Here is a 19,646-nt window from a genome sequence, read left to right on the forward strand (position 1 = left end):
TTGACTTAATGAATGCACCCTTGTCCTCTCTGATCTTCCACCATCTCATCTTGGTCCTATCAGCTCTACCCTGTCCGCTCCAAAACAAAACACAAACTTCTTGTCCTTGCATAAAAACTCTCCGTGGTCTTGTGGTGGAGCTGGAGGGGTAAAGGTCCTGGGGAAGAACTTTACTGGCCCTTAGGAGTGGAGAGATGGGAGAGACAAGCTCTCTTGCAAACATCCATCCTGCCAGGGGTTAAGGCATCACCCAGGATGCTGTTCTGCACATTACTCAAGAGTTTCCAAGCCACTCTTCTGTTCCTCTTGCTATGTCAGGGAAGAAGTAAACTAGATGCTGACTTCACATTATGTGCAAAGCAGAACTCATGGTTTGTTTTCATCAAACCAACCAGAGTCAGGAGGCCAAGAACAAACCTTGGATTCCCAAAATGTGGTTTGTTTAAGGGAAACATAAAGCCAGCCTCTGATTTGTTTCATCCCCAGTGTGGAAGGAGTAGTGGAGGAGCTATTCAGGAACTTCAACTCATTCACATTAAAGCATTTAAAAAAACCCCCACTATGGTTTAATGTGAAGTGTGAACCAGACCTCAGTAAAATAGCAGCAAAAACAAACAAACAAACAAACCTGCATGTGTATTGAAATAAGTTGAATATTGCATTACTCACCCTCAACAATACTGGTGCAAATACCTGCCGTACTGCCTGATAAAGCATATTTATAGGAGAATCTAGCATAGATGATACAAGAATATTGCTATAAAGGTTCTCTTCTGTGATTATATCTGGTCGTAGTTTGAAGAATACCAGCATTCTGTCTTCTGAACTGCCAGCTTCAACCTATACAATCAAGAAACACAAATATTCATATAGAAAACTTCTTAACCAAAGTGGTAGTATTTATAAATCACTAAAATTTTAGTACACGTAAATTACAAGTATAGTGATGTGCTTCTTGCTCATACTCTATATCAGCGGTTCCCAAACTTTAGTCGCAGAGCACTTTTCTGGAGGGAAATTTGTCACAGAGCGCTATTGTTGCTCTTATGCCAAAGGCATGTATGTGCATTGTTCTTTTTAATCTCTTCACAGAGCACTGGAGATGCTTCACAGAGCAGTTTGGGGACCACTGCTCTACATTATATACAAGAATCAGTAGTATGTTGCCTGAGTGTTTTGTACAGCATATGGGAAGACTCACTTCAGGTTTGTAACTTGCTTTTTTGTTTTGCTAAAATCCCAATCGTTTTCCAATGCTTTGGAATGTAACCATGAATACTTAAGATCACTTATCAATTAAACTGCAGCTAATTTGTGTCAATGCAGCTACTTTATACCAGGGAAGATTATTTGTCTACCTAGCCCAGTCTTCAGAGTTTTAAGCAGAGGTCTTTCCCATGATCTGCAACCTGCTATTTTTTCCTCCTTTAAAAAAAATCAAAGGGGCAAGTCTTTTTGCTTAAGAATCTGGCTTGTTTTGCTGGATCTGACCATCTAGTTCAGCATTCTTTATAATAATTCCAACAAATAGTATGCAACAGGTGATCCACCTGAAGGTGGTCGTGGTCAACTTCCTTCTGCCCACCTCAGCTTATACGTATGCAATAAAAACAGTGGAAACAGATTAAAATAAGTGTACAGTCTAAGCACTGCAGCACTACAGTCTAAGCTCCATTAATTTCAGGGGGAAATTTGTAGGCCTCCTATAAAATCCTAAATGAGAATGCACACAGCCTCAGTCTATCTATCCACAAAGGATGAGCACCTACTCAGGAAGAGTTCTGCACACCCATTTCTCTAGTATGTTAAGTAACTGGATCATACATCACATACTGTGGTATACTTGGATGTTTTATTGCTGTAATCTAATCTAATCTCTTATATTACTGCAGTGCATTACATGTGGGGCTGCCTTTGGTGAAAGTCCAGAAACTACAGCTAGTGCAGAATTCAGCAACCAGATTATTGATAGGAATCAGAAAGCCTGAGTGTATTACATCGATTCTGGCCTAACTCCGCCAGTTTCCAGGTTCAATTCAGCTGAAAAAGTAGTGAGGGAGGAAGAACTTCCTCTGTCAAATTTCCACTTGTCAGCCATACGCCCAGCGGTTAAAAGCACAGGACCCCTGGCTGGGCAGAGTGGCAGACTTGTAAGAGGCATAGTATCTCAGCATTCAAGTGCCTAGAAGCCTGGATTCACAAGGGGATCCTCAAAACATGCTACAAAGCTGCAATCCTCCTCCTCACCCTCAGTTCTCAGGATGCCAAAGAATCATAGAATTGCAGAGGGGGAAGGGACCACAAGGTTTCTGCATTGCCCAACAACCCTCAGATTTAAGACTCTTGTGCTCTACCAACTGCACTATCCCTGCTGTATAGCAGGCTGCAGTCCTAACAGTGCAATCCTAGGAAGCCGAAGCTACATTTGGCCGGGGGTTTGCCCCAGATGAAGCCTCCAGAGGGACACCATTGGGGCTCCCAGCCTGTGTGTGTGTGTGTGTGTACGCAAATGTGCAAGGAAGGGTGCTAAACTGGGTGTCTGGCCCGGCTGAAATAAAGCCTCGTTTCGTTCCTGGCTTGTTTCTTGGGAGCAAACCCAACTTTTTCAAGCCATCCTGCCCCAAGCGCCGGTGCGATCCTAAACTCGGGGAGTGACCCCCTTGGATTCCACGGGGCTCCGCCGTCGTGGCTCGACTTGCGTTGCTCGGAGCCGCAGCTTCTCAGGAAGGCAAGCCCCGTACCCTGTTGGAGACCACGATCTGGTGGTCCTCCGAGTGCTGCACGCACAGCAGGAACTCGTTGCCGTCGTCCAAGAAGTTGGCCAGCTCGGGGCCGCCCGAGAGCGGGGCGAGGCTGGCGGACGACGACAGACCGAAGTAGTTGGCGGCCGTGGCCGAAATGAAGATCTTCCTCTTGTCTCCATCGCCGTCCCCGTCCAGAGGCATGGCGGCCGGCAGAAGCGCGGGAGGCTCGGGGGACCTGGGAGGAGGAGAGCTCTTCAGACGGGCATCACGTTGGGGACTCGACCCGGGATCTGGTGAAAGAGACGGGGGGGGGGGCGATTTTCCAGGCCTCGTTAGGATTGCCTCACGATACGAAACAAAAGTGGGCAGTGAAGGCTATTTAAGTAATATTCATAATAAAAGCTGCCCTGAAACCGGTGTCGAAGGGGGCCCGACAAGGCATACCAAGCAGGGAGCGGTTCGCTGAGAGGCGGGGAGGTGGGGTGGGTGGGCGATAGAGCTGCTACTACACGGCCCAGCCTCAAGAGACAGGAGAGAAGCCGGGCTGGGAGGCCCGGCGGTGTTGCGAGGCCCGGTTGCTATGGTAACGCGGGGCAAAAATGGCGGCCGCCAACCCCCGAGGAAGCCGTCTGCGCGTGCGCGCGCGCCTTCCCAGGCCAGAGCAAGCGACGGCCGCTTTCCAGAACGCGAGATCGGCAATCGCCAGGCAGGTTCTGCGCGCCACGTGAAATATGAAAGCAAGCGGGGCTCGGATCGCCCAGGGCTAGTGTAGCGAGACTCCCGTTTGCTACTCCGGAAAGAGCCCGAGGGAACTGCTGGGTTGTCGTTGGTTTTTATTTATTTATGTTAAACAACAGTTTAACTGAATGGATTGTTTTCTCTTTAAAAGTTTTTTAAAAACAAACAATTGTACAGTACTGCGAGTTTGCATCATTGAATGAGTAACCAACATGCTGTTTCCTGAACAGCATAAACTCTTTGGGCAACTAAGCTGCAATTGTTAACTCGCAGAGGTTGATGAATGGCAGGCAGCCAGGATGAAGCACACGACCCTCTCCGCTTATGGAGAGGACCATCACTAATTGTTATACTGTAGTGAAGCCCCGAACGCTGCCTAATCATATTGGGAGTCTAGTTGGTGGTAGCCCCGAAAGTGGCCTTTTCAGGTGCAAGGCAGAGCTGGGCTGGCTCAGGAGCCACCGGATTGTGAGGCCGGGGTGGACTTTAGCGATGCGGCGCCCTGAGCGAGGACAAAATTTGCCCCCGCCAAAAAAAAAAATTCTTATTTTCACAGTACCGTACTGTACTGTAAATCCTTTTGTAATTTGCCTTTTACACGAATATTCTTCCTATTGCTATTTTGTACCGCCTGGGCTCGGCACACTGTATGTGGGGGAACTAACCGCAGGACCCTCAATCCGGCGCTGCTAAGGCTAAGGGCAAAAAAAGAAAACAAGCCACCCCACACCTCACTTTCCACTTTGACCAGCAGGAGCCGGCTGGGCTTCAGATGCTGCTTCCCCGTAGAGACCTTGGGGCAGAGTGAAGCTTGCCTACAGCAAGCTTATTATTTATGACATAAGCCCGCCTTTGCCAGCCACTTTGGACGACAACTCCCATCAGCCCCCGTCCCCCAGGCAGGCTTATGGGAGTTGTAGTCCAAAGGACCAGATAGTGGGCTACAGCTCGCTTCCCCAGATGCGATGCCCTGACGCATTTCCTTGGGGTGCAACACCCCCTCCCCTTGACCTCCACTGGGCTTGCTCCTGAGTAAACATGCCTACGGCTAACGGTGCTGCTTAACTAAGGGGGTGTGGGGGGCTCGAGTCCTTAAAAAAAACACACACGCGCGCGCAATTTTATTTTTTAAAAAAAGTAACGGGAGAGGGGAGCTGGGCGAAGCGCACGCTTATTGTCGGCTCACAACGCCCCGCTGTCCCCTCAGCGGCCCTTAGGCAGACTGCGTCACGACCTTCCCCCCCGGCGGGGCGGGGCCAGCGTGTTGGCTCCGCCCCCGTCTATTAGCTCCGCCCGGCGACGGGGGCAGGCTGGACGAGCTTTCGCTGCGAGGCGGGCGCGCGCGCGCGCGTTCGAGGCGCGCCTCTGTCACTTCCTGCTCCCGCCTCTCCGGGGCGGCGCGGCGCGTCTCCTCCTCCTCCTCCTCTTCCGCTCTTTACCGGCGTTGCCGCCGCCGCCGCCGCTTCTCCCTCAGGAAAGCTCTTTCTTTCGCTCTCCCCCCCCCCCATATTCCTCCTTCCCACACCTGAATCTACCAGGCGCGGCGGCGGCGGCGGCGGCGACGAGCTGAGGGGAAGGAAGGCAAGAGCCGCGACGGCACCGGCAGCTTCTCCGCCGCCTCCTCCGCCTCCTCCTCCTCCTCAGCCGCGAGGGAAGGAAGAGGCGGCGGCTCCCTCCCACTTTCCGAGGGGCCCCGCGGCCCTCCGCCTCCGCGCCCCCGTCCGGGGCGAACCGAGGGAGATGCCCGTGAAGAAGAAGCGCAAATCCTCGGGGCAGGCGGGGGACGAGACGGGCCTCAAGAAGTGCAAAATCAGCAGGTACCAACAGCCACCGCGGCGGCGGACGGGCCCAGCTCCGCGGCGGGGCGGGGGGGGGGGAACCGGGGTGGGGACCGAGCGGCTTCCCTTTCCCCCTCCTCACCCGTTGCCTTGGTGACACAAGGCGGGAGAGGGTCTTTTGTGATACCAGGAAGGCAGCCTTTAGCGAGGGGGGGGTTCCCCTCCCCTCTTGCATTTGCACCCAGAGGTGCCATCTTAAATATTTGGGGGGGCAGGTAAGCCCCTTCCCACATAAATCACACGATGAGGCACGTGAATGCTATTGGAATGGCAATGGCCTACAATTTGGGGTGGCGTTCCCCTCAAATATTTTATGGGGGCGGGGGCTGAAGGGACCTCGGGTTGGCTACTATGTTTGCACCTCACCTTTTCTGACACATAGGCCAGGTTGTACCCTTGTGCCTTGCGCCAAGTGAAGCTTCCATAACTTATTGCAGGTTATGTATATCCTTTCATTTTTCACCCTTATATCTCTGCCCCGCCCTGAGCAAAACTTGGTATGTGTCTTGGGGCACCTTCGCATACACACATGCACGTGCGCACACGCACACACTCCTTCCCGTGTGTACCACTGAAGCAGTGTTGCGAACGTGCAGCTGTAGTTCTTCTATCAAGCAATGCATAATGCTGCAGTAGGCCTTTGTCAAATAGTTGCGCCTGCTTGTCTTGCGGCGCTGGTTCTGAACAGAAACACCAACAGCCTTTCTTTGCACCACCAGCCAGGCCCTATCTCATGTATGGACTTGATTCACTTTGTGTCCCCGGCCTGTAGATCTTGAATTGGCATTGCCTCATCGGAAGCCAGCTAATGCAGAGTCAGGCCATTCCTTCATGTAGCTTAGTATTGTCTACCAAGACCGGCAGCAGATCTGCATGGTTTTGAATGGGCATTTCCCAACCTTGTTCAATGACGCCAGTGGTTTAATGTGGGACGTTATGTGTGCAAAATATGTGCTGTAGCTCTTCCTCTCTAAGCTCTTGCCAAGCTGTGTCATAACTGGGTCATGTTGTGCTGGTTTATGATGCCAGACTTTGACAGCATCTCTAAAGAAAGGAGGTTCCCCACCTACTATTTCCAACTTCCTCCATGCAGCAAAATGAATCACTTAATGCTTTTATAGTGGTCTGTTCATGTTTATATAGTATTTTCAGAGTAACAGGATAGGTCTCTGCTCCAAGGTGCATACGTTCACTTTTCCTGTGAGACCATTTCCCTGTGACAGAAATGCCTGTGTGCTTTATCTGTCCAGAGATAATCAACTCAATCCCTAAAGTTCTATCTACTTATCCTCTGCATGTCACATATGCTAATTCTATACAGCAGAAAGATGCATCCACCACTGCAGGAGCGCAGTCTGACTTCCAAAGACCTCCCATTTGGCTTCCACCATAGCATCTATACCAAGGTCTTACCCATCTCTATTATATATCTCAACCATTTTCTCTAATGTAAAATAAGATACAGGGAAACAGTTCTTCAAATTACCCTCCAGAGTTATTTCTCAGCACCCTTAACAAGCTGTAGTTCCCAGGATTCTCCATCACTGCTGAAGTAGTATACAAGTGCTCTGAAATTGTGGTGTATATGTGACCTCCAAGGAAGCACTTAATGCAACCTTTATTGCTACCTTATTTTGCATGCTACTCTTATTTGAAGAGCAGCAGTCAGTTGGGCAACATGGACAGGGCAGAGCAGTGTTGGTCATGTGCCTTCCCAACACCAGTGATTGCTGCTGGTCCCTGAGATGAGTGGGAAGCACAGCACAGTGTGGGTATGCTTGCAGGAGCACTGGATTGGCTTCACAGCATGCTGAGCTCCCTAGGCCTCTTCCTCTCAGGAACTGGCAATGATACTGGGAAGGCACATGAACAACCCTCCCCTCCCTGCACCACCCCATCAACTTGTACTGCATTTTGCACTGCTTTGAGAAACCTTGATTTAGTGGCTTTTGTGTCAGACAAAGAACAACTATTGGTTCCATAAATTAGGGTAACAATTCTGATTATGCTACCAAACTCTAGATAGTCTCATATATCTAGTATAAAGTCTGTCTTGGTGTTAGGCCATTAGTTTCTCATGGCCATGTCCTACACATTGGAAAATCATGTTTTGTTCTATGTGTGGTAAGAAACTGTGTTCCCTACAAAGAGATACTTGCCATTAGATTTCTTGCACAAATCAGTATCTGTTGGCTAAGTGCAAGTTACACCATTGTTCTACATTCAGACTATTGGATTTTAATTTCCTGGAAGCAGTTTTTTTTTTTTTACTAAATATGCACCAATGTAATATAATCAAATATGCTGGTATTGCAGATGGAAGCAGTGGCAGAAATATTAAACCAATCTCCTTTACTGGCATAAAAAGTGCATTATATACATGGATCAGAACACAACACAGTTAATGAAACATGGTAGGAGATACTTTAGGATAAAACTGACCAGACATCATGAGGTACGAAGATGGCTCTTAGGATCTATGGTGACGTAATTTCATAGGGCCACTCAAAAATCTTGCCACATTCCAGATAGCAGAAATATTTAGGATGATGCATTGAAATACATTTGGGATAGCCAGGTTGCAACTTTCATCTCTTGCCTGCCCCCCAGCTCAGAATATAGATTCAGGCATCCCCTTCACGTTCTGCCATCTGTCTTCCCTTCCAGCTTGCATCAGGACAGATTTCTTAAATAAGAGGAAGGAGAAAATGGTCAATGAGTGGAGTGAGCAGTGGCTGCAGCAGAACAAAATGTATATAGTTCTTTCAGTGTCCACAGCATTTTAGAGTACAATAAAGCAAGTCCTTGCCCATAGGAGCTTACCATCTGACATTCAACGTGAGGGATACTAACAGAGCATTAGGAGGAAAGTGGAGACAGAGGCAAATAGTGAAGCAATTTGGGGCAGCTTTAGCTACATATGTGTTGGCTGTTAGTGGATGAGTTTCTGACAATCCAGTTACCCAGGTTGCCATTTGTCATGCGCAGAAGTCAACATGATTCTAAAGGCATCTGTGCAGATATATGCACAAAATTGGCAACACCATGAATAGTAAATTCTTGCACTTTGCTTTTCTGTACTTGAAGCTATGTTTAATTATCCATTCAGGAACAGAATGGATTAGATGCTTCACTTTAAACATCAAATTGTCAAGTGCTTGTTAGCAGCAACAGTTGAGTGAAGTGCAGCACTGTTATGACTTCCATTAAAATACTTCATGGGGTATGAGTGTTCAGTGGCACCTGGGATTCAGACTTTCAGTTAAACCTGAAACTTTGTTTTCAGATGAAACTGCTAGTCACATATACCATTATTACATGACATGTAAAAACCATTGACTCTTAGCTTCCATGTACAGTTGAGAAGACATATGTTTTTAAGGCTGAAAACTAGAAAACAAGTCCCTTTGCATTTAGTAGGGCATACAGTCAAGGTAACATAATTAAGATGAAACCATCACAGCAATTTTATTCTGTTCCCTGCCTTTAGGATAAGGTTTCAAACTGCCTACAAAAGACTTGAAACATTAAAAACAGCACTCAAGGCACCATAACATAATATAAAGACAGGGATATAAAGTCATCCTGAACTCATTCAGTTGCCAGTCCACCACCAAATTAAACAAGTAACTTGCTTTCCTGAGTGAATGGATAGTAAAAGCTAGAGTCCCCTTCAGGTTGTAACAGATTTCACACAGTTTGAGGTTCTAGTAAGTAGCCAGTCCATTTCCATGGCCAAAGAACTTCATTATGTCAAATAGGTTAGGTTCAGAACAACAGAGGGTTTAATTTTAGCGATTGCTGAGAATATATTTTGCATAGTTCATCAACATTAATTTACATCTATGATCACTGCTACTGTCAGGCCAGAAAGCAATAGTAAACGCTTATCCGAGGGCAGAGCTTTTTCCTCGATTTCCCATGGATCATTTTGTTTATCCTTTGTTCTACAATTAAACTAGTATTGGTGCCTGTACTTGCAAGCAATGTTGTGCATAACAGTTAGTGGCCATGATAGGGATGCAGATCCCCATATGCTTCAGAAGGCACATCCAGTAGTTTGCCTAGAGATGTACATCAAGATATGCATCAGTTATGGTTACTTCCAAATCCAGAGCTCCTTTGCTCAGCGGTGTATCTGAATGGCAGTGCAGTTTTCAAAGTTTTCTAAGATACTTAGTTATTTTAACTATTAAGTGCATTTGTGAGGAACTAAATTATTTCTGATTTCAAACATATAGTGTGCTGCCTAAAACTATAGTTTAAAACAAACTGGTTTAATGTGAATGAGCATCATGTTGGTGCACACTGTTCAAAAGTTCCCATGTTGCTCCTGCAGCTGCCACACCACAAACAAAATAAGCCAGAGGTTGGCTTGTCGTGTCATCCAAACCCCAGCTTGTGATTTCTCTCCAAGCAAGCATTTAACCAAGGTTTGTTCTGGTTCATGGTTTAGTTGGAGAGAAACAAACCCTGAGCCTGAGTTTTGATGACATGACAAGCCAGACTCTGCAGCGGGGTAGGAATGAAGCTGGAATCTTTGAGCAGCCTGCATTGTATTTCTGTTTGTTTCTTTGAAATGTGGAATACCTACGTGCTTACTTAAAGACGAAGAAGCAAGGAATACTCTCAATCTGACATTCTGAAACTGTAAACACTCTGAAACTTTTAAAACTCAGCAAGTCATGACCAACAGTACACATTCATTTTAGGTATACTTTGGGGTGGTTGCTGGTTTTTTCTTAAAAAGTGTGCCTGTTTTTAATAACTTGCTATTGGGAATTTTCCCAAGAAGTGATATTTACTGTAGGTTTTTCTTATGTCTTCATAAGCTACTGCAGGTCTCAAGCTTCTAGTAAAGTGATAAGTGGGGAGGAGCATTTTTCAAGCAAGAAGTGCCTGGCTTGGTTTTATGAATATGCAGGTATGAAGCTGGTACATTTCTAAACTCTAGTTTTTGCTTTGCTTATTTAGTAATAATTGATAGCTGTTTCTTTCCTCCTCAGAATAACTACGTATTTTTTGGTCTTATGGAGCGAATGCAGGCTGCACAGCTATCCCAGAAGCCAGAACAGCAAGAGGGATCACTGCTTTCACTGCACAGCCATCCCTCTTGCTGTTCTGGCTTCTGGGATTCAGAATATTTTTTTTCTTGTTTTCCTCCTCCAAAAACTATGAGTTTTGTCTTATGGTCTGGTGCGTCTTATAGAGCGAAAACTACGGTATTTCACTTACACGTACTTAAGCATAATAGGGTGGGGGGCATTTGTCCACAGTGTCCAATTTTTTAAAACCGCTTGAAGCTTGCAAGACGGCCTTGCAGACAATAACTGAAGGAATGATTGCTTACCTTAACATTGTTTGCCTGTCCCTTCTACCCAAAAGTCCATGAGGTTCACTCCTGGCACTTGTCAGTCAACAGTAAAAGGCCATTCTTATCTGAGGCTCTGTTTTTGTTTCACTCATAAACATCTACTGACCCTTAAGGAAATACTGAAGCATCAAGAATTTGGAGCCTCTTGAGAAGAACACCAGTTTGGGATGATTATATCTCGCTCCAAACTGCAGAATTATGTTTTAATGTGTCTTTGTATGTAAGTGAATGAGAGCCTGTTTTGTGTAATCAGATACGCTGCACTAACCACTTAGCTTGTTTAAACCTCTGTGCTTTCACAGAAAAAGGGGTTAATCTGAGGCTGAACTGAAAGCATTGAAGAGAGTCCCTTGAATAATTGCCTCTGTTTGTAAACAGTGGCATGACATTCCCTCAGGCATACTGAGGTGGTTGAAATTTGGCTATCTCACTCCAAACACACAGTGAACTGAGTTGATGAACTGGAGGACATGCTTCTCAATTAGGACTCTTGGTTCAGGATAGTAGTCCTAAACCAAATATATCCAACAATATATTGCTTAAATTGGTCTTGTGACATTTGCAGCCGTGTGTTCAGTGGCATTGTTCTAGGTCCAGGGACCCCAGGTGTCTGAACAACTGGGTTAGGGACAATTTATAGTAGATAACTGGCACAAAGGCAGGGAGTGCTTAACCCTTCCTGTGTCTGTTAATATCTCTGAGCCAATCCAAATATGGATGTGCTGCCAAGCATTTTGTCGGATCAGAAGTAAGACTAGTATGATATTTGTATGGCATGTGTTAGCTTGATTTCTTTTGTTTTGAAGGTGATGATGAAGTGGTAGGGCCAGAAGGAATGGAGAAATTCTGTGAGGACATTGGCGTTGAACCTGAAAATGTAAGTCTTGTCCCTAAAGAGCAATATGCTATTTCCTGCAAATCGTTAGACTCAGATCTTCAAGCCTTCCTCCTCCTCCCCAACAAACGTCTTCTTCACTTGCATTGTTCATTAATTTTACTGGTGGAAATTGATGTGCTTAACCCCTCCCCATTCACCAGTTCTCCAATACACATGCCTCTTCATCAGATTTCTATGCTGCCTTTCCATAAAATGATGTTTACAGTGACTCACAGTAGCTGTACAAGCAGCTACAAAATATTGAAGTAGACCAAAAATATTTATAACTCTCTCTATATATATATGTACTGAACACACCAAATTCTTAATAGAAATGGTTGTTTAATAAATAACAATATCTAGGGGTCTGTAATTTTGGCTGGCCTTGGTATCCAAATCAGAGATTGTGGTCACCAGATTTCTCTCCCCTTTCAATAAATCCTCCCCAACACCCTTTCTGTACGAGAGGAAGGTGAGGAGTCTGTTGTTAGTTGAGTGCCTCCATGCATCTACAGCCAAGACAGCCTTCTACCAGCCATTCCTACAGGAAAAGCCAGGAAGGAGCAGACCAGCTTGGGAGCTCAGAGGAGTGTTAAACCAGACAGCTCCTCAGTGAAGCAGCCAAACAACCCCAGTTTACCTCGCAATCTTGGATCACCCCGTAACTGCTAGGCTGATATATACTGTATTTGCACACCCCTCCACAGCTTCAAATTTTACAAGAAGTCTGGTCACCTGTCTCCTTGTTCACAAGGCAGCTGCACAGTTGCCGTGATGACCAGAAATATTGAGACCTGACATTACAATAATGTACACCTTTAGTTAACGGTTACTTTGTATCAGAAAATTCAAGAATAGCAATTGGTTCATTTTCTTACATATGAAACTATATATTGCAATAACTACCTAATAAAATGGTTTTGCATTATCTGTACAAACTCAGGTTTGGTTACGTCTTTGCCAAGATAACGCCACAAAACTTAAGGGGGAAAGTCTTCTACAGTTGAGCTAATTTTAAATCACATCTTCATTTTGAATCCTTGTGGATTTGTATTGCTGTTCAGAGAAAATAAACCAGGTGTTAAATAGTGTTTTTCTTGTAAACATATGTTATTAAATTATTATTGGAGCATCTTTCCAGATGCTGGTCTGAAGCTACTTACATAAAAATTACAAAATATCATCAGTACAACAAACATAAAACTATAAGAATCCCCCCCCCCCAGAACAACCAGGCAGTAAGACAATTAAAATCAATAGCAAAAAATAGTCAGGATGCGAAACAACCATCATCAATATATTTCTGTCCTGATTGGTCTACATTAGTACCTGCGGGACAACAGCATGCCTGTCAGAAGAGGTATGTCGTTAGGACCTTCCAAAAGGCTTGAAGCATAGGAGCCTGCCATAGATCTGCTGGCAGGAAGTTCCAGAACCATGGAACAACCATGGAAAAGGCTCTCTCCCTCATGGCGCCCAACCTTGTTGATGTAGGAAATCAACACATGAGGAGGGCCTCCATTATAGATCTCCATGTGCAGCAGACGGAAACAGGTGCAGGCAGTCCATCAGATATCTTGAATTTTAATTTCTCCCTTTTCCCATTCCCATACAGATTATTATGCTAGTTTTAGCCTGGAAACTGGAGGCTGAAAGCATGGGATTTTTTACAAAGGAAGAATGGTTAAAGGGGATGACCTCATTACAGTAAGCTTTTTATATTTGAAATCATCTTCATGTATGGCTGAAAGTGCAAACTTTTTCTACAGAACCTTAGCAAAGAGCACGACAGATGGAATGTTGGGCACTATTATCAAGAGGGCTTTTGGCTTTGACTGGAAAGGTCCTGTCACTTTCTGGTGCTCCTAACTTAAAGACCACTGAACTTTGTGTTGAACTCTACTTTTAAAAAAATATCAGAAAAGCAAGTACTCCTATGAAGTATTGCTGTGTGATTTATACAGTTGTAAAAAAAAAATAATCAACTTGCAGGCTGTTTGATGCATAATAATATTTCTCCTGTTTTATCTGGCTGGGGCTGATAGGAGTTATAGTCCAAAACTAATGAAGAGCACCATTTCTGAAGAAGTGTGCATGCACACGAAAGCTCATACCAAGAACTAACTTAGTTGGTCTTTAAGGTGCTACTGGAAGGAATTTTTTTTATTTTAACTATGGGAGACCAACACGGCTACCTATCTGTAACTGGAACCATGAAGAGCACCACGTTGAGGAAAGCTGAACGAGAGTAATAATGTCCTCCCCACTGAAGTCCTAGGTCAATTGGTGGTTAGAGCAGGCATCTTTTTGGCAGCCAAGAGGGAAGGAAGCTCACTGCAGCTATTTCTTCACTGGTCAGTGAGGCCAGACAGGGTAGACAGGGTACAACCTTCCAGTATTCCTTGTTCCGAGAATGTCCTTTGAACCTCTATTTGTATATTCTCTGTAGAAACAGCCCTAATCCTGGTAGTTTAAATGCTTTTCTACTATTTTGTTAAAAGTGTTCATTGAAAAAGTGTATTTTATATATTTCTGTCTCCTCTCCCCCCAAAAAAGAATGTTTGGCATGTAATTTTTTAATCTTTTATTTTAAGATGTGACTGCACAGAAAAGCTGCAGAGTAAATTTGATTTTTTGCGCTCTCAACTGAATGATATTTCAACATTTAAGAATATCTACAGATATGCCTTCGATTTTGCAAGGGTAAGTGCATCTTCTCCTTATAAAAACATGCAAGGAACTTGCCATTTATATCTGAGTGCTGCCTTTTTAAAAATCTCTTTAGGATAAAGACCAGAGAAGTCTGGATATTGACACTGCAAAATCTATGTTAGCTCTTCTACTTGGAAGAACGTGGCCTCTGTTTTCAGTATTTTACCAATACTTGGAGGTAAGCACACATTTTTAAAAAATAAAAGGTGTTGCAAATTTCATTTGCCTTGTGAATAGGTCTACAAAAACACAGTAAATAACAACAAAAACAAAATCTCAGCTGATCTCCAGTTTATGAATGTGTACCTTCTTGGTCTCACTATAGGCAATCCAGTGAGACAGTTTAAGCCTTTTTTCATTTCCTCTTTGCTTTTGGAATGGGAGACAGTGCCTCTGTTTCTATACGCACTCAGTTCCTTAGTTTCATTTCTGTACTGACCATCAACCAAATTTCATCTGCTGCGTGGTTATGTCCACCCTACCTTCATATTTCACAAGAAATGTTTGGGTTCCTACATATGTTTCGACCCCTTAGAAACAAAATATTTTATGATTGTTGGAACTACTTTAGAATGGACAAGCAGAATTAGATTTGCATGACATCACCACTAGGTGGGTCTTGTGGATAAGATGTTGGAACTTCCTGTGCTTTCTTTATCAACTTCAGCTCCTGGTGCTTATGCATATCAACCCCATTTCCTTTCTGCGCCACATGATGTCATTTGCTACCAGCTGCCCTTTTCCAGTTTGCATGCCTTCCTTTGAGCCTTGCACAACATTGTTCCCCATTCCCAGGCAATAAATCTTCAAGGCGGCTCCTCCACCCAACACCTGCTTCTTCCTCAAACATTTCCTCAGCTACTGTAATAACTTGGCTTGTGCAAAGAAAACTGAACACATTATTGTTCCTAAATGCAACACATTACGGGCTGAGACCTGATGTCTTATTTTTCTGCAGCAGTCAAAATACAGAGTAATTAACAAAGATCAGTGGTACAATGTGTTAGAATTCAGCAGAACTGTCCATGCAGATCTTAGCAACTATGATGAAGATGGGGCATGTGAGTATTCCCATTTCAATTAAAATACTCGTGATACTTTAATCCCCACAGATTTATCTCTCAGTCTCAGGCACTGAAATCAGGAAATAAAAATCCATCTGCCTTTTCTTTGGAGATCCTCTCTAAATAGGCAGAGTTATCCTCTATGAAGAGCAGGCAGAGGAATCTTTTACCCCCAGTGTAAGCACTAAGCAGTGCTAAGATTGAAGGGAATGTCCCCTGCCTCCTCTTTAAAGGGCAGGATCCTCCTCCCAACCCACCACTGGAGAGCAGGTGAGTGGGAATGCTGCCTTTTACGTTGATCCTTCTGTGCAAATGAAAGGCAGGAATTTCTCCCACTCCCTCCGCAGTACTGCAATGGGTAAGGCTGGAAGTGCTGCATGTGTACATGCATCTCTGCATATTTGTGTGAGAGTGTATGTGTGAGTATATGTGAGGTGGTATATGCCTAGCGAATGTGGGTGCAGCATACGTGAGAGTCGTGTATGTGCACACATACATTAACCTCCCCACTGCTGAGATGTGGCCCTCAGGGGTGACTGAAACAGGTTAGCCACTCCTGAGCAAGAGCTACATGTTAAGATGATTTAAGACGTAATTCTTTCTGTCTTTGTTATGATTCAACTAAAACGCAACATGTTATAACTGGCATTATTTCTTCTGCAGGGCCTGTTCTTCTTGATGAATTTGTGGAGTGGCAAAAGGTTCGCCAAGCATCATAGCAAGAGCAGCTTTGAAGAAGGTGCTGGATCTTGTGATGTTGCAAAAACTGAGTCAAAACCAAGGGTTGCGTTCACATCCTTATGAACTTTAGTCATTTTTTTCCTTTTATTTTTAAAGGAAGCCTTGTTACATGTGAAATGGGCATTGAACCACACCTCTTCTGAGACTGAAAATTGGAGGGTTTCGTCTTAAGTTTCTAGCATTTCAGAACAATAAAGATTCAGATTTGTAACAGTCTTAAAAGTGAAGGATATCCCTTGAATATGACTGTGGTTTCCATGTTCAAAACCAAAACATTGTAGAGTGCATCAGAAGTATCTTGTATGAGTGTTTGAATCCTGGAGATGTGTTTAAAATTGTAGTTGTAAAGGAATCTGATATGGTAGGTCGCTGATGAAATGATTGTTTTTAGGAAGAAATGTTAACGTCGAAGCCTTGGCTGGTGTTTTGCCAACACCCACCATCACTTGTGCCATAGTTTACAGCTTCATATGGAGACATGGCCTTAAAATATTTTTTTCTGCCGTTCCCAACATTTTGTCTTCTAATGAAACATTCATAATTGTCTTAATTATGAATTAACTTAAAAGGTACTAAAAGGATGGTGATGTCTGTAGCATCTGTAGGACCTTGAAAACATTAAACTTGTGTTTGATTAGAAATTGGCCTAAATATTTAAAAAAAAAAACCCTAGGAAGGCAGAGCTAGAACTTCAATGAAAACACTGCAGATGATCCTCCTTCCTCTTCATCTCTAAATGTGGGACCTTTGGTTTTATTACCTGATTTCATGTGTCTACTTAGCCTGAACTAAGAAAAGTTGCCGTATCCTCATGTGTTTCATAGCCATTTAGCAAGAACGTGAAAAGGCACAGTTGTGTGTGCTGAGTTGCATTGAAAATCAAGGCATGTGCGGAAAGCTGAACTCAGCTATCTCTCTTGTTTATTATTTGAGCACCATCATAACTGCCATAACCTTCAAATTCTACTTCCATATATCTTGAGACAGAGAGGTTGGCTGTTTAGTCTGTCAAGCATAGGAATTCCCAAGGCCTATTTTGTAATAAATAAATGTATGGGGTGAAATGGCAACAAGTTGGCATGGTGAATGTTAAAGAAATCATTTGCATCCCTTCTTCCACTCAGGATGCTATTTCTGTTTACATCATCATCCTTTTAGCAAATCTAGGTCAACTTTATTAATTACCCCCATAGCTTACCATGCTAGGTGAGACATAGTAGTATTTGGCTCAGGATAATGAGAAATGTGCTGTGTGCACTGTAAGCAGGTTCAGGTAGTACAAGATATCCAGAATGTTTTGTCCAGACAAGATGTTGCTTTGGTGCATTTCCCTCCTTCTGATCATAGAGTCCTTAAGTATCTGTTTTGGGTATTCAATAGAAAAGGGCTATTTCTTTTGCAGCTCTGCCAGCTGTTCAGGTGTATGTGACCCAAGTTAGTCATTGGAATTGTTTTGCGTCATCTTATAGGGATGACCTTACACTGTGTTATTTTGCTTTTCTGTAATTCTGCACAGGAAAAAGGAGATTGGAGTGAGGGGAAGCATCTTAACATTTCAAACTTGCTGCTCTTACTTCATTGCTTGTGTTAATGTGTATGCCATTACATTTTAGATAACCTTGGGAGAGTTCTTAGCCTCATATGAACATGGTCTGTACCAGTTTTTGTTTTTGTATTGACATAGCCACTTATTAATATTTGATGCCATGCCATCCTAAGTCTGCAGTCTTAAGCATATTTCACCTGGGAGCAAGTCCCATTGAACTTGGTGGTTCTGGGCTGCAAGTTTGTGCATCAAAAGAACACTGTTGGACAGTACAAGATGGCTATATGATTACCTCCAGAGTGCCATTGGGCAGAAGAAAATGCATTATCAGATTAATAGCATGGATGTGAAAAATGCTGCAGTGTGTCTAAATGAGACATGAGATGTTTTCTTAAAGAGATTGCTTTTGCAAAGTGCTATTTACTGTTCCAAACCCAAATCCTCGGTAAAATCTTTTTTGGTGTTTCCCAGGACAGGCTATGATTTAGGATGATGTCTTTCCCAAAAGAGGGCAATGCAGGCTTTAAAAGAAGTACAGCCACGAGGGAGGCCTATCACAGTTGGCACTGGACTGGCCTCTGGTATGGGCACTTTCTCGCGCTCTGATACCAATGGGATGGAGCAGCTTGAAATTGCATCTAGTGATAAGGCACAGGTCGCCACAAGGTCATTCTCCTCCCCTGGTTTTTTGCCATGGTGCTTCCCCTCCAACATGTCCTCATCCTAATTACGTCTACCAGTGATATGCACAATCTCTTGGGGATTAAACCCCAAAGAAAATGGGGCAGACCTCAGAGCAAGCATGCATAGGATTGAACCATCAAGTCATCCTAATTGGCATCCAGTCCTTTGTGTTGTGCTTTAGAAAACCTTTCTCTCAGGTTTTTAAAGTCTCAAGATACGAATCAGGAAAGCGCAACTATGTTTATAATGTAAACAAAACCATCGTTTAATTCAAGTGATTAATTTAAAAAAAAACAAACTAGCCCAAAGGAGCTGGTATTAACATAGTAAATCGACAGACTGTTGTTTCCACCATTGCCAGTGTCTTTACTTAATGTGAAGGTATCAACTTGCTGTGTATGACTTGTATCTCTGAGGTTTTATCACTATTCTTATAATAAAACCATGTTTCAGGGATTTAGACCTTGTTTTTTGTGAGTGGTTTTTAAAATACCAATATACTATTAAAATGATAATGGGTGTATGTTACATGTTCAGAGCCACTTCTGCAAGAAGATAGAATTTCGTTGAGAGAAGCTTTTCCATATTGCTTTTTTTTAAAAGTAAAGACAGAGAGAAAGAAAAGTATTCAGTGTTCAGTTATCAGACACTAATTAAAACTGGAATACTTCCAAATGCTGTGGTAGCGTTAGAAGGTTTGATTTGTAACACAAGAAATTTTTTAACCAAAACTAATTTTAAAGGGGGGCTCAACATCTGCAAACTTCAGTCCTTTTTTGGGAGGGGGATACTTATACAACTGGTTCTAAAGTCAATCATGCATGTTAACTATTGACAGTGGAAAATTATGGGTAAGGTATGGATACCCACTCACGCTGAAGAAAATCTCTCAACCATCAAGGTGATAAATTCTCCATAAATCTTCATAGGTCCCATTTGACTAGATTGGTGAAATCCAATCTAGGGCTTCTATTAGTTTATTCATTCCAAAGTACAGTGGTACCTCGGGTTAAGTACTTAATTTGTTCCGGAGCTCCGTACTTAACCTGAAACTGTTCTTAACCTGAAGCACCACTTTAGCTAATTGGGCCTCCTGCTGCTGCCGTGCCGCCGGAGCACGATTTCTGTTCTCATCCTGAAGCAAAGTTCTTAACCTGAAGCACTGTTTCTGGGTTAGCGGAGTCTGTAACCTGAAGCGTAGGTAACCTGAAGCGTATGTAACCTGAGTTACCACTGTACAAATTTACTGGTTTCCATCACTTTATTTTAGTCAGGTGTTTCTTTTTGTCCATCAAATTTGTAGAGCACCCGAGTCCTTGAAATGGACA

At 43.7% G+C, this 19,646-nt stretch overlaps 2 protein-coding genes across 5 annotated transcripts in view; one reads left to right on the forward strand and one right to left on the reverse strand.

Moving 5' to 3' along the window:
* The window catches only part of DYNC2H1 (dynein cytoplasmic 2 heavy chain 1), a 166,216-nt gene extending 162,911 nt beyond the window's left edge, over positions 1 to 3,305 (reverse strand). For 2 of the 3 annotated variants that reach the window (XM_081197608.1, XM_081197606.1), the window contains exons 1-2: positions 2,742 to 3,167; positions 670 to 840 (exon numbers count right to left, since the gene is read on the reverse strand). In XM_081197608.1, coding sequence (XP_081053734.1) covers positions 670 to 840; positions 2,742 to 2,945 — 375 coding nt within the window. In that variant the 5' untranslated portion in view covers positions 2,946 to 3,167. Of the gene's footprint in view, positions 1 to 669; positions 841 to 2,741; positions 3,168 to 3,188 lie in introns of those variants that run through there. The other variant, XM_081197607.1, reaches the window with a different exon arrangement.
* Positions 3,306 to 4,812: 1,507 nt separating this feature from the next.
* On the forward strand, positions 4,813 to 18,778 carry DCUN1D5 (defective in cullin neddylation 1 domain containing 5). Of its 2 annotated transcripts, XM_081199547.1 has the most exons (9): positions 4,813 to 5,299; positions 10,153 to 10,244; positions 11,501 to 11,571; positions 13,187 to 13,278; positions 14,166 to 14,274; positions 14,357 to 14,461; positions 15,242 to 15,344; positions 16,011 to 16,086; positions 16,185 to 18,778. In XM_081199547.1, exons 1-8 carry the CDS (start codon positions 5,223 to 5,225, stop codon positions 16,064 to 16,066), a joined length of 705 nt encoding a protein of 234 aa, XP_081055673.1. In that variant the 5' UTR covers positions 4,813 to 5,222; the 3' UTR covers positions 16,067 to 16,086; positions 16,185 to 18,778. The 2 variants fall into 2 exon arrangements, with proteins under 2 accessions (XP_081055673.1, XP_081055672.1); XM_081199546.1 differs by having other exon boundaries at positions 4,815 to 5,299; positions 16,011 to 18,778.
* Positions 18,779 to 19,646: the final 868 nt, after the last annotated feature.

The sequence above is a fragment of the Podarcis bocagei genome (assembly GCF_964188305.1).
Source record: "Podarcis bocagei genome assembly, chromosome: 6".
NCBI lineage: Eukaryota > Metazoa > Chordata > Lepidosauria > Squamata > Lacertidae > Podarcis > Podarcis bocagei.

Excerpts from the sequence above, each read along its gene's own strand:
- DCUN1D5 (XM_081199547.1), top strand. The coding sequence starts at position 5,223 with ATGCCCGTGAAGAAGAAGCGCAAATCCTCGGGGCAGGCGGGGGACGAG. Across the intron at positions 10,245-11,500 it reads TTGGTTTTATGAATATGCAG|GTGATGATGAAGTGGTAGGG; the intron begins GTATGAAGCTGG and ends TTTGTTTTGAAG. Across the intron at positions 11,572-13,186 it reads TTGGCGTTGAACCTGAAAAT|ATTATTATGCTAGTTTTAGC; the intron begins GTAAGTCTTGTC and ends ATTCCCATACAG.